Below are 25,525 nucleotides of genomic sequence, written 5' to 3' on the forward strand. Positions count from 1 at the left end.
AGACCAACGTCTAGCTGAATACAAGGTCATAATTCAAGGTAGGTTTCTTTAGGTTTCAAATATTGATACACAGTAGTACCCTGTTTTATAACCCTTCACATCTATTTTTTCCCCTAGATCTAGTGTCTCCAGTCCAGCTGTCAGTGGACTCTGTGTCTAACAGCACAGAGTCCTGTAACCTCACTGTGAGCTGCAGTACAGAGCGCTCTCACATCAGCAGCACTTTTAGATGTGACAACCAAACCTGCTATCAGAAGGGAGGAGAGCAATCAGAGGTCACAACTTCTGGTTCTACTCTCCACATCTACCTGTTGAATGACTCCATCATCTGTAACCATAGCAACCAGGTCAGCTGGACCGAAGACTTGAAGAGGATTCGGCCTCTCTGCTCTCGAACTGCTGGTGAGACTGAAAGACATAACAGCTAACTGACAATAATGCACCGTTTACATCATCCATAAAGATTTATTACCAAATACTGTGGGGGTCAACATATTAACAATTTGTGACTGTTCACAAAAATATTTGTAGCTAAAAAGTTATTTAATGAATCCATTGACTTTTAGAGGGTTGGTGGTCCAAAGGTCTTTGAGGTTTAACTCTGCAACTGCAATCTTGAAATATGTCAACATTTCTGATCTATTTTCTTTTTTGTTTATTTACAGTTCCTAATGGGAGCCTAACAGTAGGCAGCTGGATCGGGATCATAGTCGGCTGTTTGGTCGTTGGTCTTTGTATTTGCTTTGGCCTTTTCACTTTATGTAAGTCCAAATGTAAATTTCAGCAAAAGAGTTGAACTGAATTCCAGTATTGTAGCAGAGAATATCTACCACACCCACAAACCTCTTATATATGAATAAAAAAAATGCCATCAGAATGATTAAACTCCAACTGAAATTAAAATATTTATATTTTTCTTCTGAAACATAGACCTATTTAATTGGTAAAAGAGGTTTCTTGAATTCTCTTTGGATCGACAACTTTAAGTTTTTAGTCTAAGGCTCTTTTTGTACATACCAAAAATGCGTTACTGGGTGGTTCCAAGACCTTTCCTGTCATGGCCACCTATGCATAAATTGACTTAATATCTATCAATCAGTAATAATAACGGTGAAGCTAGTAACCAATTAATTGATTTCTCTTGTGTAAATGCAAATCAAGTTTTGTCCAAACTGCTACAAAAAATTTCACCTAAAAGACATAAGCCCCTCCCACTACAGTGAACTTCAGAACAAGATGTTTCTTGAGTTCTCTTTAGAATGAAAAAAGTCATTTTCACTTCAACTACATGTTGAAGTGAAAATATGTAAACATCATATTTTGTATTTGATCTCAATGAGCATTTACAGTTTTTATTTTCTTTTTCTGCCAAAATCTGTCCATCTTGAATTTTACAAGATGTTTTGCTTTCTGAATCAACCTTTGCTAACCTAAATCATGATAGCCTTTATTATTATCATCATTATTATTATTATTATTATTATTATTATTATTATTATTATTATTATTATTATTATTTATCAAATCAACAATGTTTTTCTATGACAGACAAACAGAAAAGAAAGAAGACCTGTGAAATTACAATATATGCCGATCCTCAGGTAAGCGCCACAGTGTTGTTTTTTTTTTTAACATAACTGAGGAACTGAATTTCACATTGTGAATAATTCAACAGTTAAGACCTGATTTGTCCTTACTGAACCTGCCACATGCAGATGTCACTGTTTGTGCTGCTTTCTTGTGTTTAAATGTTTTGCAGGTTTGAATATATACTGTACTGAGTATGTCAAGCAAAGTAAAAATGGAAAACATTTTTCTAACACGGTCGTCTGATTTATTTCTAGGACATCAATCCAGCCCAAAGACCTAATCAGAAAGCCACAGAAGGTGCTTCACGTCTTCCTTTAAACTCTACCTATGCTTTGGTAGGATTTCCAACTAGACCCACAGGATCCACTGAGACTAAAAACACCACCCTGCCAGAGACCATTTATGCTCAACCAAAGCTCCAAAGTCTGACCACCACCCTGAACTGAAAAACACTGATAAAATGTATTCACAGGACTAAATCCTGGTGTGTCATGCTGGATACTAAGTCTGGCTCAGCCAGAGTATTCTTCAAGCAACACATTGCTCACAGGTCATGCTGGACCCTCTTGCAAGCCTTTTGCTAATGAAATATGGACTGTTTCCACAACAACTAAAAACCATATTTGTAATGTAAATACCTTTGGTTGTTGGAATGGATTCTGCATGTGTCCTGCACCACAAAAGGAAACATAATGGATAAAAGTACGGCTGTTTGGTGACTTTGATAAGGAATCACTTTACATTACCATAACTACATCTAAGGGATCATCCATTATTGTCAATCAAGTGAGGAAGCAGAGGTGCTGGAAGTCCTTTTGTTGTCAGGAGACAATGAAATATAGATTTGTCTGTCATCTGGATACACTCATTTGTATTACGTATTATATAATTTGGATACAAAGTAATGCCTTTCTCTAACTTGTCCTGTCTATTTTCTTAAATAAACTATGAGCAGTAGCTCCTGGATACTTATAAATCACTGGGACTATTTTTTTGTAGATATAGTAGGCTAGTGCTATATTTCAACATTTTTATGACCTCCTCAGCACTACATGAGTGATACCTACCAGCAGCACAAGCCTGTACTGCAGTGACTGGAAACGTGGCACTTAGCTAAAGCTAATTAGCAGCAAGATGCCTCCCTTCTCCACGGACGACTACAATAAACTTCTACGGAAGATTGCAGTGCTGGAAACCAGGTTAGAAGTCAACGTGGAAGTGAATGAACTATGTGGGAGGGACACCACCTTACCATGGACTCAGAACAGTGGACAAGAGCATGCTAACACACGGCTAATTAGCACCACCAAGACTACCAAGAAATAGGAGGGCTGTGAACAGGATAATAAATCTACAAGTGGTAGTCCTCCCTGGAACCCTCTTAGAGCAAAGCCTACGAGTAAATTATTTCCTGGGAAAACAGGAGGACAAGTAACAGGCAGAGACATGGTCTCTGAAATGACTGAGAGAATCCTGCATATCATGGCTACACATCCAAATGTGAAAAATGTCATACTGCACATAGGGATCAATGATGTTGTGAAACAACAGTCTGAAGTGCTGAAACTAGACGTTATTGATCTGTTGAACACAGTCAGCTCTCTGAATGTTGAAGTATTTATCAATGGTCCTCTACCACCAATCAGAAAAGGAGTTGAAAGATTCAGCAGATTGTTTGCACTGAACACATGGCTCTAAACTGCATGTACCGTCCATTCACTGCACTTTATTGACAATTTCAACTTTTTCTGGGACTGCAGATATCTTTTTTATGGCAGATGGAATTTTCCTTAACAAGTCAGGAGTAAAATTGTTCATCTCTAACTTATTTTACTTCCTGCGTCATCCATCTGTTCCCTCTGCCAAGGACAAGAGACAAGAGGAATCAAAACAAGAAGAAGACATAACAATGCAGCAGAAACCTTGAAAGAGAGCCGCCTCAGCCTCTGTCTGAAGAGAGCTTTAAACCAGACAGTCATCAGAGTCGAGAGGAGGAGTCTCCACCCCCCTCACCAACTTCCACCTTTGAGGATTAACCCCTTTCACCCCCCCCCCCCACACCCCATCCAGGTCACTCTCCTCTCTCTCACTCTCCAATCACCCTTTCCCCCTCCTCCCCCCTCTTTGAATTCACTGACCAGATGAAAGAGCTGGTCACTACAGGGACCAAACTCACACCCTGCCCTACTCCTATTTTTTCTCCCCAATCCCACCGATGGCTTTAAGTCCTCAGCTGGTCTTGACACATTCATCACTGTTACAGCGCCTGCTGTTGTTTAATGATTCCCTCCAGTGCAAGCAGATGTCTTAAGGAAATTTTTATTCTTTTGAATATGTGGCTCTTCAGTTGAACTCCTCCTCTTGAGCTATATTTCTAAATATCTACAGGCCACCAAAATACTGTGCTACCTTTTTTGATGACTTTGCTGAACTGCTGTCTATTGTCTGTATTGACTTTGACTGTGTAGTTATTGTTGGGGATTTTAACATCCATGTTGACAACCCCCAGGACAGAGGGACTAAAGAACTGTGTTATGTTCTTGATAACTACGGACTGACTCAGCATGTAACGGAGCCCACACACAACAAGGGGCATACTCTGGACTTAATCATCTCCAAGGGTCTGAACATTTCTAAGGTTGTGGTGACTGATGTTGCTCTCTCTGATCATTCCTGTGTTTTCTTTGAGAGTGCACCCACACAAATGTTCAAACAGAAAAAATCACATAATGGTATATCACTGAAAACACCAGTGAAATATTTATTCAAGCTTTCTCGTCCACACCTCCACCCTCTCTTGGGTCTCAGTTAATGAGCTTGAAGATAATTTCAGTTCTAAAATTACATATGTTGTTGATGTCATTGCACCTACTAAGATGAAGGTGGTCTCTAGTAAGAAAAGATCTCCATAGAGAAATGCCACGCTGGTCAGAAAAGAAAAGAGTGTCTAAAAGCTGAACACAGGTGGCAAAAAACAAATCTCCAGGTTCATTATGACATCTATAAAGAGAGATTTCACATTTATAATTTGGAACTGAGAAATGCAAATTGGTCCTTCTTCTCTGACATCATTGCCAAAAACAATAATAATGCACATGCCTTGTTTGCTACTGTTGACAAGCTAACAAACCCTCCTGTGTCAGTAGCCCCTGAACTTCTATCCATTAAGGCCTTCAATGAATTTGCCTCCTTCACTGACGAAATTCAGAAATTTAGACAAGCAGTCAGTGCCTCCATATCAGGCACAGGGTATGTTTTGTCCCTGTGTCTACTTAAAAACAATTTGAGTAGTATAACATAATTTTATCCAATCAACCATAAAAACCTGGAGGACATTATACAACAATCCTCTTCCTGCTGCCTAGATATTCTGCCTACAGGCTTTTTCAAAATAGTTTCAAACTGCATGGCCTCAGATCTTCTACAGATTGTCAACACATCTCTTCTCTCAAGTGTCTTCCCACAGACTCTGAAAACTGCTGTCATCAAGCCACTGTTAAAAAAGAACAATCTAGACACTTCACTAATGAACAACTATAGGCCCATATCAAACGTCCCATTTTTAAGTAAAATCATTGAAAAAGCTGTTTTTCAACAGCTGAACAACTTTATGGCACTAAACAACCGTTTTGATGTCTTCCAGTCAGGATTTCGACCACACCACAGCACTGAGACTGCTCTTATTAAGGTCTTCAATGACATACACCTAAACACTGACATGCAGAGTTCCCCAAGGCTCCATTCTGGGGCTTCTTCTGTTCAACATATACATGCTCCCACTGGCTCAGATTATGGAAAACAACAAAATATGTTACCACAGTTATGCACATGACACACAAATTTACATAACCATATCACCAGGGGACTATGGACCAATACAAGCACTGAGTAAGTGCATTTAACAAATGAATGATTGGATGTGCCAGAATTTTCTTCAATTAAACAAAGACAAAACGGAAGTAATTGTTTCTGGAGCCAAGGAAGAATGATTAAAAGTCAGCACTCAGCTTCAATCGATAATGTTAAAAACCACAAACCAAGCCGGAAATCTTGTTGTAGTCATAGACTCAGACCTGAATTTCAACAGCCACATTAGGCAATTACAAAGTCAGCCTACTATCAACTAAAGAATATATCAAGAATTACAGGACTTATGTGTCAGCAGGATTTGGAAAAACTTGTCCATGCATTTATCATCAGGAGACTCGATTACTGTAACAGTGTCTTTACAGGTCTCCCTAAAAAATCAATCAGACAGCTGCAGCTGATTCAGAACGCTGCTGCTCGTCCTCACTAAGACCAAGAAAGTGGATCATATAACTCCACTTCTCAGATCCTCACCCTGGCTTCCTGTTTGTCAAAGAATTGATTTTAAAATAATACTGTTGGTTTATAAAGTACTTAATTGTTTAGTGCCAAAACACATTTCTGATCTGCTGCTACGTTATGAACCATCTAGACCTCTCAGGTGGTCTGGGACAGGTCTGCTTTCTGTTCCCAGAGTCAAAACTAAACGTGGAGAAGCAGCGTTCAGTTTTTATGCTCCACATATCTGGAGCAAACTCCCAGGAAACTGCAGATCTGCTGCAACTCTCAGTTCTTTTAAATCACATCTGAAGACTTTTCTGTTTGCCACTGCCTTTGATTAAACCAAATTTGATGGTTAATATCTTACACTGCACTATAACTTTTATACTCCTGTTTTATCTGTTTTCAACAGTTTCTAATTGTATTTAAATGTCTTTTTACATTGCCTTGTGTTACTTTTATTTTTTTTTTTCAAATTCTGTCTTGATGCCTTTTGTGCTCTATGTAAAGCACTTTGAATTGCCTTGTTGTTGAAATGTACTATACAAATAAACTTGCCTTGCCTTGCCTAACATAAAAAGTGAGATAAGTGATTACATTGCACTTTTTGAGTTGAGCCAACTTCAAGGCTTTTTTTTAAGTAGAATGAACACTTAAATTACTTAACATGAACCCAGCAAAATCAAGCTGAGTTAACTAATACTACAGATATTACTTAGTTAGATAAACTTAATTTTCTTGGTAAAGGTAACTCACTTGCACATGATATTGGACTTAATTAAAATGAGTACAGGTTACTTGTACCAACCTATAAATAAGTTTGATGAACTTAATTTTCATAGTAAAATGAACCCAATCACACATGTGAATTAACTCCATTAAACTGAGTCCAGACTACAACCTCTGGTGAATAAATTATGCTGCATTCATTTCTCTAAAAGTTTTGTTGTTCACCATGATCATTTCTATATCCCAAGCATTATGTTTTGATTAACTTTACATGATTAGACTTTGCTGTCAATCACAGTAACAATTTCAAATTAAGATGGAAAGACAGATTGAAGATTATAACATTCATTGTTCAGCAATGCACAGAGAGCAACAGGAGTCGAGAAAAGAAGCTCCGTGTGTCACCGACTCTCCATGCTGGAGTTCCCTGTCAGAGCGGCTCCCTGCCCCGGTGTGCACCGCGCAGGCTGACCTGCAGTAGTGGTGTCACTTCATGTCTGTGACATATTGTACAGATATGGACATTGAAACTATGGTGAAAGGTGTAATGTTGCTGGTATGATGTCAATATGACTGTCAACAGGCTGTGTCCCAGGCATAAGGGGACAAGGGCCATATCTGGCTTGGGGCCCTTGGTTTCTTGAGTCTTAGGGAAATGTGACTCTTGTCTAACATACATGTGCATGTAAATGTACATCTCATGGCTGTTTGCCATTGGCTGTAATCCATAAGTTTCCATAAGACCAATCATTGATCATTTCTTTGTCTCTGAAGACTATAAAAAAGTTTGGTTTTGTATAGCGAGACAGGGGAATGATTTGCTTTGTGTGAGTTCTGTCTCCTTATTGATCAATAATAATTTCATTAATCTTCAGATCAACGAGATCATGACACAGCCACCTGCTGCCTAAAAAGAGATGTCTGGCTACAGTTTCTTAGACCAAAATGCCCACAAAATATAACATACAACATATTATTATCACTATAAAAAGTTTGCCACTAACAATTAGGTCTTCCCCCCTATTGATATCTTTAAAACTCCTCTAAAGAACCGTCTCTTTTCTTTAGCCTCTTAATTGTAATCATGAAATAATGCCTGACCACACTCTGGCTTTTATCTGTTTGTATTTTATTTGTTGTTTGTGCAATGCTGTTTGTGTTATGATTTTATCAAGATATTCAATGCTTTTGTTCATTTTCTTATGTCCTCTTATTTATGTTTGTGTTTTTATTTGATCATTCCTGTGTTTTTATTTTATTGTAATCATCAATTAAATAATCCCATAATTTAATTTCACTGTAAAGCACTTTGGTCAACGTCAATTGTTTTTGAATGTGCTCTTTAAAAAAGCGTACTCCAGAGTCCTGCAGACAGACTCTCTTGCTGTACCTAGCAGGACTTCAATTACTGATGATTCTGGCTCTTCAGTTTTGTCCACAATGCTAAATATATTAATATTCTGAATTAATTTGTGTTGCTCAAATATTGCTAAAATTACATCTGAAATATGGGACTTATCCTTTGCTAGTGACAGTTTCAATAAAAACTGTTCACATTGAGATTTGTGGATTGTACAGTGACTTATAGAAGACAAGGTGCAGCTGACCCCAGTGCATTTATTCTTTTAGTTTTTTTTTTTTTATGAGGAGTGTGTTGGCAGCGGGGCAGCACATCTCAGGTACTGAGATGTAAATGCCTACCTGGTTATTTTAAGTTCCACGTGTTAAACACTGAAGAGTTTCTCCCTTAACTGTTGAGGTGGAAGACATCTGTACTTTCATGTGTGTTACTAACATTGTCAAATTAAAAAACGGACATTTTATCAAGCCCCTTTTAATTTTCAGTCTAGACGTCAAGGACATGAAGAGTAAATAGGCTACAGAGGAAAATGAGTTGTAAGATGACCACACTAGAAGTGAGTGTTGAGAGGTGTGAATGTGAAATGAAAGTGATGTTGTGAGTCACTGATAATTATTTTGTTCTGATGGAAATGTGTGATGATGATGGTTAGACATGACAGACGACGGATGTGAATATGTTGGAAATTATATGGAACATGTATTTTTAACTGTTCTCTAATTAACATTAAGCTCAGGGGTGTTAACGCTGTTTAAAGTGCAGATAGAGAGATCTGTTGAAAACATATTTTCAAATGAGACCGTTCTCTCTAAAAAAACAATTTAATAAAGTTAATGATGAGATCAGAGGCCATATTTCATTTCAGTTTTTTCAGTAGTGTATTCTTTTAGGTTTTTTATGATGAGTGTGTTGGTAAGAGGCAGATTTTTATTTGTGGTAATCAAATATTCCAAAAATTATCTGAAAAATTTGACTATTTCTTCAGTAGCAAGAGTTTCAATAAAGACTGTTCCTAGAACTGTGAGATCTGTGGGTTGTACAGAGACTTCCGAGAAGAGAAGTTACCGGTCACAGTTCACAAATAGTGTTACCACTTCCTCTTTCACTCATATGCACAATGGCTCTCGTCGTTCTTCTCTTTGCTGTTTGTGTGCTGTGTTCATGGGAAACACAAGGTAAAACATTTTTCTTTAAATATTTTCTGTTGCTGGTTGACTTTGTTTTCAAAGTCTGGTTGTTGTAGTGAGGCACTACTGGAACTTGTTTTTGATTTAGATGTTACTGACACAATATATTATAAAACTGAATCATGTGTTCACTGAAAATCTGAACTTTTTTAGATGTTGTCATTTACTACTTCATCCCTATCCATGGTTCAAAAAATGCAGCTTGTTAAGTTTCTGGTTGATGTAAATGAAAAGAATTATAATAATCAATGATAAAATATTCTTTAGAACCAGAGAAATTAGAATACAACAATACATTATAATATACATTAAATACATTAAACTAGAATTCTTCATTCTTGTACAAGACCCAAATATATCCAGACAGACAGTTTTAAAAAAACTAAAACCTTTTGGTTTTAAAGTAATGAATATGGAGTATTATGGTAGAGGCACGCACTCTTTATTTTCTGGTTTTCCTTCCAGTATGTCTCTCTTTAAGGCCGCCTCCCGATGAGCCCTCTCTGTTCTGATTGGCCAGTTTTATGCATCAGAGTTGTGTAGCTTTACCGCCAATGCAAACCATTGACTATATATAAATATGGATGGCGCGTCTCCACTTCCTACCGCAATGCAAAAGTGAAGCCAAAATATGTCCTTGCGGGAGCTGCCATCTTGCTTGTGTGATGTCATTTGGAGCCAGAGTCTGTGCAGTAGAGTTGGGCGGCGGGATGAAGGCCCGCGGAACAAGCCCCCTCAGCCATTCCACCGCCCGATGGAGGTTTGAGAGCAGCTGTCACAGCTGTCAATCATGATGTCAGACTCCCTTTCTATATTGTCAAATAACTATTTAAAAACAAACTTATCAGAAAAATGAGCACCTGGACAAACAGCAGTGTGATAAGAACTACCTAAAATGATAGAAACCATCTTTGAGAAAAATTTATTTGATGTGTACTTTGATTTTTTAGTTTGGTTCATGTCCCATCCGCTAACATGAAGGGGGTGGGACTTATGACCTATACTGCAGCCAGCCACCAGGGGGCGATCGAGATGTCTTGGCTTCATGTTTGTGGATCTGTCATGATGTCCATATTCAACCCAGTCGCCAGAAGAAAACGGCATTGAACGTTTCTGCAAACCACAGAATCGTAGAATATATACCACGTGAATCACGTTTCACCACGTGAATTACGTATCGTATCAACATTTCTACAAACGTAGCATATTAACATTTCTACCTGTTGAATAATGATGTTTTATGGTGTGACAACGCTGTGGTTAAGGTCTGGTTAGGTTTAGGCACAAAGACCACTTGGTTTGGGTTAGGGAAAGATCATGGTTTGGGTTAAAATAAAAATAAAAAATAAAATAAAAACGGCCAATGTCTCACTAAAAAAAGCCGGTTATCCCGCCAGAAAAAAGGGCTGCAAATGTCCTGACATCTTGCTAAAAACACCCGCTTTTGTTGGTTGAAATGGGAAATGAACATTGGTTTCGGTTTCGAGGTGGTCTCGAACCGTGTTCTCTGCTGATTTCCAGCTTGCTGCCAAGAAACTTACTAACCATCCACCTGCCCCTCATGCGCCTATATAGGAAAGATCAACTCATATAGATCACATGTGAACTATGTCACTTTAGAAATGTTGAGATGATACGTGTTTTGGACATGTTGATATAATACGTTTTGTTGACATTTTCATATGATACGTATTGTTGAAATGTCAATATGCTACGTTCTGTAGAAATGTTGATGTGACACGTTTTGTTGAAATGTTAATATGCTGCGTATTTCACGTGTTGAAATGTAGATATTCAACGTTTCTGTGGTTTGCAGAAACGTACAGTGCCAATGTTTTATTCTGGCGACCAGGCTGCCATATTTATATACAGTCAATGATACAAACCTGCCTCCAATTAAAAGCTTTTAAATGATTAAAAACCGTCTGGAGACGTCTGGAACCAGGGAAAAACAGTCACGTCGTACTGTTTTAAATCAATTAAGTATCAATCCTGATTTCCTAGGAGTCCTGATATATTAAAACAAACAATGAAACATTGAGACAGTCCCCAAATTCTTTTTACAGACTTAACAACTGTATTTACAAAAAGGGTATGAATATGGACAAGATGTAGAGACACAACTTTAAAATGCTGAGTGAGATTACACAAATTAATGAGAGAACCACATTAAATTATGGTTATTGAAAAAATGACATAAAAAGGGCTCAATATCATCACGGAGCTTTAGGACAAAGCACAAATTTAAATTCACTTTCCTTGTAACATGTACGTGCGTGTGTGTGTGTGTGTGTGTGTGTGTGGTTTCTGGTCACCACGTTAGGTGAACAGGTTCTATTTTGTTCTTACAGATTACATTTGTTAGTGTGAGAAAAGAGCTGCTGAAATGTAGAACAGCATTTAGTCTCACAGAAAATCTGTTAAAATCACTTGAGGAAGTCAAACGTTCACTTCCATTTTTTCTCAGTACATTTTTGACGGCCTGTTTTAAGTTCTTCAAACATTTGTTTGTATTGTTTGACATGTGCTAAAATGATGCAGACTTGTGTGTCTTCCTCTGTTTGTCTTGGGTTATAATTGATTACATATTGCTAACCATGACAAAGATTAGTGTCCATATCAATACAAGCAGCCACATACCATCCATACAACTATATGTATATATTTATATATTTAAATCTGCAGTGAAGAGCTCGTCATAAAACCACTTTATTGTTGGAAGAACTGTAGCTTCTGTCTTCTCACTCTTTGTTGAACCTATAAAACTCTTTTTTCTGAGAAACACTCACTTTTTGAATACATTTACAGTCACTCGAAGTCATGCACAACAGCAACAAAAAAAAAAAGCAAAATATATTAAATAAATATAACAAATAACATAATATTATTAAATCTAATAAATATAAAGTAAAAACAGATCAAGTAATATATGTAATTGCAAAATTTCATTGCACTCATAAAACTGCTCAACCAAGATTAATCATTACATTGACAGTCTATTAATCTAAATGAGACTGTGCCATTATTTGTCTTAAATCATAAAAATCATAAGAACGATTAGTAGCTGAGATAGTGGTGACTGAAAAAGCATACAAGTGATTTTGATTTCTGTTCTTCTTACAGGGTCCAGTGATGTGACAACTGTGTTTGTGCAGAAAGGGAAGGATTTACATCTGGATGTTAAGAAACCTGTTGTTCTAGGAAGAAGAGATGAATTTAGATGGAAAGTCAACAACACTCACAGTATAGTAAGATTATCTCCTGATAACGAAACAAGAATAAGTAGCAGTTATGTAGGAAGGGCTGAGTTTTCTCTACAAAGTCACTCTTTGCTGTTGAAGAATGTGCAACAAAGCGACAGTGGAGATTATACTGCACTCATAATTGGGGAAAAAAACCAACATCTAGCTGAATACAAGGTCATAATTCAAGGTAGGTTTCTTTAGATTTCAAATGTTGATACACAGTAGTACCCTGTTTTATAACCCTTCACATCTATTTTTCCCCCTAGATCCAGTGTCTCCAGTTAACCTGTCAGTGGACTCTGTGTCTAACAGCACAGAGTCCTGTAACCTCACTGTGAGCTGCAGTACAGAGTGCTCTCACATCAGCAGCACTTTTGGATGTGACAACCAAACCTGCTATCAGAAGGGAGGAGAGCAATCAGAGGTCACAACCTCTGGTTCTACTCTCCATGTCTACTTGCTGAATGACTCCATCATCTGTAACCATAGCAACCAGGTCAGCTGGAAGGAAGACTTGAAGAAGATTCGGACTCTCTGCCCTCTAAATACTGGTGAGACTGAAAGACATAACAGCTAACTGACAATAACACAGTTTACACACACTGCTTGTCATGCAGTGCAAATCTTCCTCATCCATAAAGATTAATTACCAAATACTGTGTTTGTCAACATATTAACATTTTCGTACTGTTCAGAAAAATATTTGTAGCTAAAAAGTTATTTAATGAATTCATTGACTTTTAGAGGGTTGGTAGTCAAAAACTCTTTGAGGTTTAACTCAGACAGAGATTATTTCTGTTCTGCCTCCCAGAAATTATTATGAAATTAAAACTGCAATCTTGAAATATGTCAACATTTCTGATCTATTTTTTGTTGTTGTTGTTTATTTACAGTTCCTAATGGGAGCAAACAAACAATGAAACACTGAGACAGTCCCCACATTCTTTTTTACAGACTTTACAACTGTATTTACAAAAAGGGTATGAATATGGACAAGATGTAGAGACACAACTTTAAAATGCTGAGTGAGATTACACAAATTAATGAGAGAACCACAATAATGGAGTCCCAATGTAAATTTCAGCAAGAGTAATAATGTAATTAAAATCTTCATATCTGTTTGTATTTGAATTCCAGTATTGTAGCAGAGAATATCTACCACACCCACAAACCTCCTATGTATGAATAAAAAAATGCCACCAGAATGATTGAAGTCCAACTAAAATTAAAATATGTATATTTTACTTTGGAAACATAGACCTGCTTGGTAAAAGAGGTTTCATGAGTTGGTTCCCAAATCTCCTCTGTCATGCCCACCTCCACAAGCTGAAACAACTCCTCTCTCCTATATAAAAACTCAACTGAATATTTATCAACCAGTAACAATAATGGTGAAGCTTATAACAAAAGGAGCAAAGTTTAAACTTAATTAAATAACATTACGAAGAACATCAACTGCATGTTTCTCATTCATTTCTGTTGTTCAAATGCAAATCAAGTTTTGCCCAAACTGCTACAAAAAAAAGCCAAAGTCCCTCCCACTACAATGAACTTCAGAACAAGATAAACATCATATTTTGTATTTGAGCTCAATAAGCATCAACAGGTTTATTTTCTTTTTCTGCCAAAATCTGTCCATCTTGAATTTTACATGTTGTTTTGCTTCCTGAATTAATCTTGCTAACCTCAATCATGATAGCCTTTATTATTATCATTATTATTAAGCAAATCAACAATGTTTTTTGACAGACCAACAGTGCAAAAACAGTAAATGCTGTTCCTCAGGTGAGCGCCACAGTGTTGTTGTTTTCTTTTTTTTTCTACATGTGTTACGGCTGCATGTATTTTCTGTGCTTTCTGTCCTTTTCCTCTTCTGTCTATTGCTCCGCTCAGGTCTCCTCCACATAATCGATCCACAGTGAGGTGCACCTGGCGAGGGAGGAAGGGTTAAATGCTCCAGGTCCCTGCTGCAGAGAAGGGAGCTTCCTGTTTGTGGACCACTGGTCTTGCCTCTCAGCCTGGGACTTTATGTTATTTAGTTTTTCTGTTGTATTTTGATTGTTTTTTAGCATTTATTTAGCCTCCTGGTTGTTTTGTATGTTTTTGTTAATAAATCCCATGGTTTGGGGTATTTTAAAAGGTGCTGGAGTTTTACTTTGGGTAAATGGTGGAGTGTTATTCACCCCATAGGGCCGACTAAGGGTGGGTCATAACAACATAACTCTCCCAACTTTGCTTGTCAAACTGAGGAACAGAATTTCACATTGTGAATAATTTAACAGTCAATACCTGATTTTCAGAAACAGGTGAAATGTTAAAAAAAAATCAAAAACCTTGTGTAAGTTCAAGTGGAACAGAAATGCAGCCTTCCTAATGCACTGGTCAGCCTATAACCATGCACACTGAACACTTTATCCTAATGACTTGGCAGTCTATCTAAACGACCTCCATCTCTGCTATAACAGCTGCTTCACCCAGTCTACTGTACTGGTGCTGCTGCTTGCTCCCACTGAACCTGCCACATGCAGATGCCCCTGTTTGTGTTGATTTCTTGTGTTTAAATGTCTTGCTGTGAACTGAATTATTTCCAGATGTACCACGACCCACCTGTCCAAACCTGCAGTTTGAGTTCTCATTGAACAGCAGGTTTGAATATATACTGTAGGGGAGAACGAGGTAAATCAAGGCAGTGGGTAAAATGAGCCACCCCCTTTATCTAGGTAACCGTAAACAAAAGTAATCATGGGACCACAAATTAAGAAAGTATAGTTCACATTACTCAATCTGTCTTGGACTCAAGCACATGGAGAGAGTGGTAAGCAAAACAGAGCAAAAAAAAAGATTTTTCTCATGCCAAGTGAATTCATCATGTTGCTAAAGTTATCAGTCTTGTATCTTAATTAAAAAAGATAAGTTTTGGACATTATTACATGTTAATGTAAGTCAGTGTAAGCTACAAAACAAGGTCATAAACTTAGCATAATTGTTGATTTGAGCCACTGTGTGAAACAGTTTTGTCAAAAATGGAGGTTGTGGGGTAAAACGTGCCAGTGATGTTGGGGTAAGTTGAGTCAATGGCTCAATTTACCCCCAAAAATTATCTTCTGATATTCTAGAGACTAGAGACACTGTTCATGTTAATGTTTGATCACTGGTTCGAGTGTTACAATGTTGTTGAATAAATACCTAATTGTTGACTAATGTTAAGTTTAAGCCAAACACAAACTTGCTGAACATACAGATGGGTGACAAATTAAAGGAAAAGCCAACATAAAGTGTCTCAGTAAGGTGTTGGACCAGCAGAACAGCTTCAATGCACCTTGGCAATGATTCTACAAGTCTCTGGAATTATTCTGGAGGGATGAACATCATTCTTCAAAAAGATATTCCCTCATTTGTTCTTTTGATGATGGTGGTGGAGAGCGCTGTCGAACAAAAAAAGTCCAAAAAAATGTCTAACATGGTCGTTTGATTTATTTCTAGGACATCAATCCAGTGCAAAGACCTAATCAGAATGCCACAGAAGACGCTTCAGGTCATCCTTTAAACTTTAACTTTAACTTTAAATGCGCCCTGCTCAGTAAAACTGCCCGAGAGAGAAGAACAGGAGAAAAAATAACAGAGGCGGAGGCAGTAAAACTAGTCAATAGCAGCACAGACATGTTTGATTGGCAGCAGAATCAACCAATGGAAGGCTGTAAACTGCTTCTACGGTTCAACCTCAGTTTAGTCTCACTAGTGAAGTCTCTGTCTGGATTAAGACCCCTCTACCCGGCACCTCACCTTACAGCAATGTGTAAGCTTCGTAATGTGATGTAGTAACATTTGACTTTTTTTAAAAAATTTTGTTTTAACGTGCACATTGGCTAATTACTTTCTTCACAATTCCTTAGCTGACTTACAGTAGGTTTGTGTAAGATTTATGGGATCTATTGGCAGAAATATTGGCAGAAATGGAATATAATAATCATAAGTATGTTTTAATTAGTGTATAATCACCTGAAAATAAGAATGGTTGTGTTTTTGTTACCTTAGAATGAGCCCTTTATATCTACATAGAGAGTGGGTCTTCTTCCATGGAGCCCGCCATGTTGCACCACCATGTTTCTACAGTAGCCCAGAACGGACAAACCAAACACTGGCTCCTGAGTGGGCCTTTCGTGTGCTTTTTGTGAGTTCCACAGCAGAATGCATTATATAGCACTCATAAAACTGCTATAAATGCATCCAGATTTACTGTTATATTGACAGTCCATTAATCTAAGTGAGACTGTCATTGTTTTGTTTGAGGTGTAATTTGAACATTTTGATCTTTTTTTAATGTTTTGCATTGTGTTTTTTCTGTGTGTGTGTGTGTGATTTTGAGTATGGCTGTCCTACTAGGACCTTATGAATCGAACCTTATTTGTGTGCATTTACAGTGCATTTAAGTTTTTTCCACCTGCATCATGTAGACATGAAAAATATTTGAGTTGAACTCATCATAACTAATTACAGATATCTGAATTTGAAAAGATAAAGTGATGGACTGTTCATTAAAAGTATCAACACTCACACCTGGAAAGTGCCCATCCTCGTAGGAGCAGAATCACTACTAACTAAATATCAACAGTACATACATACTCCCCCCTCACAAAAAACAGATGCTTCCTCCTCCATGTACTGCTACAATATGACCATAATCATCATGCAGCCACCTGCTGTCTAAAAAGAGAGATGTCAGGCTACAGTTTCTCAGACCAAAATGCCCACAACATATAACATACAACATATTATTATTATTACTGTAAAAAGTTTACCATCAACAATTAGATCTTCCCCCTCTATTGATATTTTTTAAACCCCTCTTAAGACCCATCTCTTTTCTTTAGCTTCTTAATTGTCAGCATGAAGACATGCCTGACACCACTCTTGCCTTTACATGTATTTTTATTTGTTGTTTGTGCAATGCTGTTTGTGTTATGATTTTATCAAGATATTCATTTTCTTATATCCTCTTATTCATGTCTGTGTTTATATTTTATCATTCCTGTGTTTTTTTTATATTGTAATCATCAATCAAATAATCCCATAATTTAATCTCTCTGTAAAGCACTTTGGTCAACATCCATTGTTTTTAAATGGGCTCTTTAAAAGAATTGACTTGACTTGACCTGCACCAGAAGTGTCACTACAGAGGAGCCCTGCAGGTAGACTGTCTTGCTGTACCTAGCAGGACTTTAATTACATTAATATTCTGAACTCATTTGTGTTGCTCTAATATTGCTAAAATTATATCTGAAATATATATCGCAACAGTTCCAATAAACAGTTTCAATAAAAACATTGAGATCTGTGGATCGTACAGTGACTTAAAGAAGACCAGGTGCTGCTGAGCCCAGTACACTTATTCTTTTAGTTTTTTATGACGAGTGTGTTGGCAGGAGTGCAGCACATCTCAGGTTGGCATTTACATCTCAGTTTAAATGCCAACATGGTTATTTTAAGTTGCACATGTTAAACATTGAAGAGTCTCTCCTTTCACCGTTGACGTGCGGGAGACATCTGTACTTTCATATGATTTTTGAGTTACTAAAAGCATGAAATTAAAAATGGACATTCTGTCAAAGCCTTTTAATTTTCAGTCTAGATGACAAGGACATGAAGAGTAAATCGTCTACAGTGGAAAATGAGTGGTAAGATGACCACACCAGAAGTGAGTGTTGAGAGGTGTGAATATGAAATGAAAGTGATGTTGTAAATCACTGATAATTAATTTGTTCTGATGGAAATGTGTGATGATGATGGTTAGACATGACAGATGAAGTATGATGGATATGAATATGTTGGAAATTGCATAGAACATGTTTTTAACCTTTTTAACCGTTCTCTAATTAACATTAAGCTCAGGAGTGTTAATGCTGTCTAAAGTGCAGATAGAGAGATCTGTTGAAAACATATTTTCAAATGAGACCGTTCTCTCTAAAAAATGACTTAAACTTGATTATGAGATTAGAGGCCATATTTCATTTCAGTTTTTTCAGTAGTGTATTCTTTTAGGTTTTTTTATGATGAGTGCGTTGGCAAGAGGCTGATTTTATTTGTGGTAATCAAATATTCCAAAGATTATGTGAAAAATGGGACCATTTCTTCAGTAGCAAGAGTTTCAATAAAAAACTGCTCAGTGAGATCTGTGGCTTGTACAGAGACTTCCGAGAAGACAAGTTACCACTAAGCACGGTCACAGTTCATAAATAGTGTTTCCACTTCCTCATACAGCTCATATGCACAATGGCTCTGGTCGTTCTTCTCTTTGCTGTTTGTGTGCTGCATTCATGGGAAACACAAGGTAGAACAGTTTTCTTTAAATATTTTCTGTTGTTTGACTTTGTTTTCAAAGTCTGGTTGTTGTAGTGAGGCACTACTGGAACTTGTTGTTGTCATTTATTACTCCATCCCAATCCATTGTTCAAAAAATGGGGTTTGTTAACGTTCTGGTTGATGTAAATGAGAAAAATTACAATAATCAATGATAAGATAAGAAATTTGAACACAGTACATTAAACTAGAATTCTTCATTTCTGTACAAGACCAGAATATATCCAGACAGAGATTTTTTAAAAATTAAAACGTTTTTGTGTTATTAAAATAATGAATATAGAGTATTATGGTAGAGGCATACACTCTTTATTTTCTGGTTTTACTTTCAGTATATCTCTACATTTGTGGAGCTTTTGACATTCAGTATATTTCCTTTCAATATCTGCACTGTTAGGCTGATTTATCTTTAAAGATGACCTATAATGCTCATTTCAGCTCTAAATTTTTAGAGTAGCTTTGCATGATTCACACTTGAAAAACTCCTTATTTATCTTATACTGGCCCTTTATGCAGCTCCTCAATATACACTGTTTCTCTTTACAGGCGGTTTTAGTTCCTGTCTCTTTAAGGCCCCCCTCCCGATGAACCCACACTGTTCTGATGGCCAGTTTTACGTATCAGAGTTGTGTAACTTTACCGCCAATGCAAACCATCGACTGTATATAAATATGGACAACGCGTGTCCACTTCCTACCGCGATGCAGAAGTGAAGCCAAAATATCTCCTGTCTGCCATCTTGCTTGCGTGATATCTTTGGAGACAGAGTCTGCGAAGTAGAGTCGGTTGGCGGGATGAAGGCCCACAGAACAAGCCCCCTTAGCCATCCTGCTGCCTGACGGAGGTTTGAGAGCAGCTGTCACAGCTGTCAATTATGACGTCAGACCCCCTTTCTATATCGTGAAATAACTAATTAACAACAAACTTTTCAGAAAAAATGAGCACTTGGACAAACAGCAGTGTGATAAGAACTACCTGAAATTACAGAAACCATCTCTGGGAAAAATGTCCCATTCACTAACATGGAGGGGGCGGGACTTATGACCTATACTGCAGCCAGCCACCAGGGGGCGATCGAGATGTCTTGGCTTCACTTTTGGGGATCTGTCATGACATCCATATTTATATACAGTCAATGATGCAAACCTAACATTTCCTGCTTTACTGTCTCAAATTAAAAGCTTTTAAATTACTAAAAACCAGGAGACTGTTATTGTGAAGAATTCACAGGAAATGAAACATGTTCCTCAGTAAAGTAGCGGAGCTTTATTAGCAGTACTAAAAACCAGTTGAAACAACAACATATGGAGATATTTGGAGCTATCTGTTCAGCGAATCAGTTAGAAATAACACAGAGAGGAATAGTACAACTAGAAACAGCCACAGTGATGATGATGTTTGATGTAGAGCTGCAGACGACCAGCCAATAGGTAAACTACTTATTTTACTTCACTGTGCCTTGTAATGGAGTCATGGCTCAGCGTGACCACCCCCAGAGCAGAGTAGTGAACTTGTGCTGTGCATCTAGCAGATGACCATATAAAGAAATCTGTCACAAGCTGATGTCGGCTTGGGCTGAAAGTAGAAAAAACCCTTAAACTAAGTACTCAGAGCAGTCTGAAGCCGACACACAGGGATTACTTTTACATACGTTTACCACGTTATTTGACACATTGGCTACTTTTAATATGAACATCTGACATTGTGACATTATATATAGGACTGAAAATAAGGAAAGCATAATATGTCCCCTTTAATTTTTTTTTATCTTAATCGTGTTTTCTATAAATTGAGTTTTGCAACATGAGAGTGTGAATGTAGTTTCAAAGCCTAAGATGTGGGCAGCGATTAAGACGTCTGGAACCAGGCAAAATCAGTCACATCATATTCTTTTAAATCAATTAAGCATCAATCCTGATTTCCTAGGAGTCCTGATTACATATATTAAAAAAAAAACAATGAAACATTGAGACAGTCCCCAAGTTCTTTTTACAGACTTTACAACTGTATTTACAAGAAGGGTATGAATATGGACAAGATGTAGAGACACAACTTTAAAATGCAGAGTAAGATTACACAAATTAATGAAAGAACCACAATAAATTATGGTTATTGAAAAAATGACATAAAAAGGGCTCAATATCATCACAGAGCTTTAGGACAAACCTGAACTCATTTTCCCTGTAACGTGCATCTGTGTGTGTGTGTGTGTGTGTGTGTGTGTGTGTGTCAGACCATTTTTTGGTCACAACATTAGGTGAACAGGTACTATTTTGTGCTTATAGATTACATTTGTTAGTGTGAGAAAAGAGCTGCTGAAATGTAGAACAGCATTTATTTCCACATGAGACCTGTTAAAACCACTTGAGGAAGTCAAATGTTCACTTCCATTTTTTTATCAGTACATTTTTGACGACCTTTTTTAAGTTCTTGAAACATTTGTTTGTATTGTTTGACATGTGCTAAAATGATGCAGACTTGTGTGTCTTCCTCTGTTTGTCTTGGGTTATAATTGATTACATATTGCTAACCATGACAAAGATTAGTGTCCACATCAATACAAGCAGCCACATACCATCCATAAGACTATATGTATATATTTATATATTTAAATCTACAGTGAAGAGCTTGTCATAAAACTACTTCACTATTGGAGGAACTGCAGCTTCTGTCTTCTCACTCTTTGTTGAACCTCTAAAACTCTTTTTCCGGATAAATTCAACTTGTTTGAATAAATTTATAGTGTTATAGCAGAGATTTTACAAATTGCAAATATCCCAACTGGCAACAGTTTCAAAACCAGGTGACAATTATAACAAAATTATGCTAAATTATTATTAATTATTATTGCTTACTGTGATTTAGTAACTGTAGCCAGACTGATCTCTTTTTACACAGCAGGTGGCTGCATGATGAATATAGTCACAATGTAGCAGCACATGGAACCTCTTCCATGTGCTTCTACATCTGTACATCTGTACTTTGTGAGGGTGGAGTATGTATGTGTTGTTTATATTTAGTTAGTGTTGATTCTGCTCCTATGAGGATGAACATTTTCAGGAAAGCATGAGTGTCAATTCTTTTAACTTTTCCATCACTTTATCTTCTCACATTCAAATATCTGTAATTAGTTATGGCTCTGTGTACAATGATGCAGTGGAAGAAAACTATAAATACATTGACAGACAACATAAGGTTCAAATCAGAGGCTCCTCATTCAGGGGACAGCCCTACTCAAAATCACACATACACACATAAAACCAGAACAAACAAACAAAAAAGCAATGGAAAATATCTAAAACATATCAGGTAATATATGTTATTGCAAAATGCATTATGTAGCATTATTAAAAATGCTATAAATGCACCAAGAATCATCACTAAATAGACAGTCCATTAATCTAAATGAGTGTCTGCCATTATTTTACTAAAATTAATTTAAAAACATTAATTAGTGCTCAGGGAATAAAGGCAGGTGAAAGCAACATTCATTTTTTTTTATTTCTGTTCTTTTTACAGGGTCCAGTGATGTGACAACTGTGTTTGTGCAGAAAGGGAAGGATTTACGTCTGGATGTTAAGAAACCTGTTGATCTAGTAAAAGACAGTAAATTTAAATGGAAATTCAATAATACTGAAAATGTAGTAAGATTATCTCCTGATAACGAAACAAGAATAAGTAGCAGTTATGAGGGAAGGGCTGAGTTTTCTCTACAAAATCACTCTTTGCTGTTGAAGAATGTGCAACAAAATGACAGTGGAGATTACACTGCACTCATAACCGGGGAAACAAACCACCGTCTAGCTGAATACAAGGTCATAATTCAAGGTAGGTTTCGTTAGATTTCAAATGTTGATACACAGTAGTACCCTGTTTCAAAGCCCTTCACATCTATTTTTCCCCTTAGATCCAGTGTCTCCAGTCCAGCTGTCAGTGGACTCTGTGTCTAACAGCATAGAGTCCTGTAACCTCACTGTGAGCTGCAGTACAGAGCGCTCTCACATCAGCAGCACTTTTGAATGTAACAACCAAACCTGCCATCAGAAGGGAGGAGAGCAATCAGAGGTCACATCCTCTGATTCTTCTCTCCGTGTCTACCTGTTGAGTGACTCCATCTTCTGTAACCATAGCAACCAGGTCAGCTGGACCAAAGACTTGAAGAAGATTTGGCTTCTCTGCTCTTCAACTGCTGGTGAGACATAAAGACAATGACAAATCAAAATGTGAATAAAGTTATTTCACTGAAATGTAAAAGTAAACTTCTGCAACATTTTTATAGATTTCTGGGCACAAAGTTAAAATTACATATTTACAACTTTTCACTATAGGGATCATACATGGGCTGCACAAAATTATAGGAACGTACTGTATTGCGATATAATGCATGTCAATACAAATGCCCTGCAAAAATATTTCACTTTTGAAGGTTAGAATACTCAATTCTTGTGTTGTGTTCATTTAACTTGCACATCATAAAGTCTTAATGACATTTGCATGGGACCTATTTTGTTTTTTTATGGCAAATATTCTCTTTTAAGTGTCTTTCTGTCTGTGTTAGTGACAGTCTACTGTTGTTGTAGTTGTTGCTTCAATGAAGTACAGTATATGTACGACAGACCTTGATTGTTTGAATTAGAACAAAATTAAACACAAAAAGCAAAAATAAAGAATCAATCAACACAGTTCATTAAATACTATGATTGTGCTGTCATAAAAATCAACTGTACTTTACATTTATTTTCAAATGTATAAATTAGAATACTTACTGTATAACAATATATTTGTAAGACAAAATTATGTGGACCATTTTTTAAGCCAGAAAAGTTGTCAAAATTTTAAAAAGACACAAAAAGTTTTCCAAATACAGTATTTGGGGTAATTTGTTACATCCGGTATGTTGTATGTTGTGCTGTATTGTCAGTACTGTAATGAAATTACAGTTTTGTTATGTTGCAGGTTCAGAGAGTCTCTCTGCTGGTATCTCTGTGTGTCTGGTGAAGACAGTCGTGCTTTCTGTCGGTCTGGTCATCATGGTGTCTGCCGTCATCAGTGTCCACCTGATGGAGAAGCTCAAGAAGCAATAATGAAGAGACAAATCTACACCAACCAATCTGTCATGCACATTCTCATCTGGATTAACCTCAAATTAATATAAAAGTAGAAAATCATTAATTATACAAATCCATCATACATGTTTTCATTTCCTCATTCTGATTAGGACTTTGGGCTTGATTGATTTCCTAGAAATAAATCAAACAACCGTGTTAGAAAAATGTTTTCCATTTTTACATATTCAGTACAGTATATATTCAAACCTGCTGTACAATGAGAGCAGCAGGTTTGGACAGGTGGGTCGTGGTACATCTGGAAATAATTCAGTTCAAATGAAGACATTTAAACACAAGAAAGCAGCACAAACAGTGCTGTCTTCAGTGACATCTGCATGTGGCAGGTTCAGTGGGAGCAAGCAGCAGCACCAGTACAGCAGACTGGGTGAAGCAGCTGTTATAGCAGAGAGATGGAGATCATTTAGATAGACTGCCAAGTCATTAGGATAAAGTGTTTGGTGTACATGGTTATAGGCTGACCAGTGCATTAGGAAAGCTGTATTTCTGTTCCACTTTAACACACACACAAGCTCTTTGATTTTCAAAACATTTCACCTGGTCTTCCTTCTCTCTCAGCTCCCACTTGATCTCCTAATTTTGTTTGTTTGATTTGTCATTTCTTTCAGCATCCAAACTTCCTGCATTATTTTTCACTCACCCATGTACTTACATCTCACATCTATGTATTTGTTTTTGTAAATAGTTTAATTTAATAAATAGTTTATTTTGTTGACCTACAACCTTTTGTGTCCTTCTTTGTCTGAACCGTGAGCCGGTCCATGATAGTAACTACCCTGCCCTGTCGATATGTTGTAAATCATGCATTCTGCCACAGCTGTGGATTCCCATCTAAATACAGCAGCATTTAGTGCATTGCTGATTATTTAAGTCCAACTGAAATTAGAAAACGTTCATTTTGTTGGTCTCAAAAATGTAAAAATAATTGTCATATTTTGTCTGTCTGGTCCATAATTTCTGTGAACCTAAACCTGCAAACCATACTGATATAAGATCTTATTAAAAACAACTGAAATCAAGTCTCAATGCACTAAAGATACACACTTACCTATTCTAACAGCATTAGAAGACCATGAAGAAGATGTTCATGCACTGTAAATTAAATAAACCAAAACTAAACTAATGTTGATGCAGCACTGATCAACAGCAGGAGACCTTTCATATCTGAAGACTGAAGGAAACTCAAAAACTTTTTGGTCAAAGCAGAAGCAGACTTGGCAGCACTGACTAACACAATAATTCTGTCCTTTATAAAAGGAAGAAGGTTACATGAGACCAAGTGACGTTTTCAACCCATCTGACCTGAGTTTAGTTTGGAAACAAACTAAACTCTTTTCTCATGTGAGCTGCATTTCGACACGTCTTTTTGTCGTGTATCATTGGTGCAATTCAGAGTGCTCGAAAGATGACGTCAAGCGATGAGGCCTTTACAGGCTCCATTTTCTTTACCGCAAAATGTCGGTTTTCTGTTTGAAAATGTACTGATGTCCACACCACTGGTATCTTTCATCTTGCAGCCTGAAAATGTAAGAGGTCTTAAATACACTGTGGCGCAATGAGAAAGGAAGTGGTTATATTGCATGTGCAGTGAGCTACCTAAATAAGTGTGTTAAAGTGAATCAA

At 37.1% G+C, this 25,525-nt stretch overlaps 1 protein-coding gene and 1 long non-coding RNA gene across 2 annotated transcripts in view; one reads left to right on the forward strand and one right to left on the reverse strand.

Moving 5' to 3' along the window:
* LOC122994022 overlaps positions 1-25,525 on the forward strand; it is a 92,382-nt gene that overhangs the window by 24,778 nt on the left and 42,079 nt on the right. Inside the window, exons 4-5 of the mRNA XM_044368548.1 lie at positions 12,686-12,970; positions 22,684-22,968. Of these exons, the coding sequence (XP_044224483.1) occupies positions 12,686-12,970; positions 22,684-22,968 (570 nt within the window). The remainder of the gene's footprint in view (positions 1-12,685; positions 12,971-22,683; positions 22,969-25,525) is intronic.
* The window catches only part of LOC122994026, a 103,598-nt gene continuing 90,964 nt past the window's right edge, over positions 12,892-25,525 (reverse strand). Inside the window, exon 3 of the long non-coding RNA XR_006406494.1 lies at positions 12,892-12,967. This is a non-coding gene — a long non-coding RNA (uncharacterized LOC122994026). The remainder of the gene's footprint in view (positions 12,968-25,525) is intronic.

Source organism: Thunnus albacares, chromosome 12, assembly GCF_914725855.1.
Source record: "Thunnus albacares chromosome 12, fThuAlb1.1, whole genome shotgun sequence".
NCBI lineage: Eukaryota > Metazoa > Chordata > Actinopteri > Scombriformes > Scombridae > Thunnus > Thunnus albacares.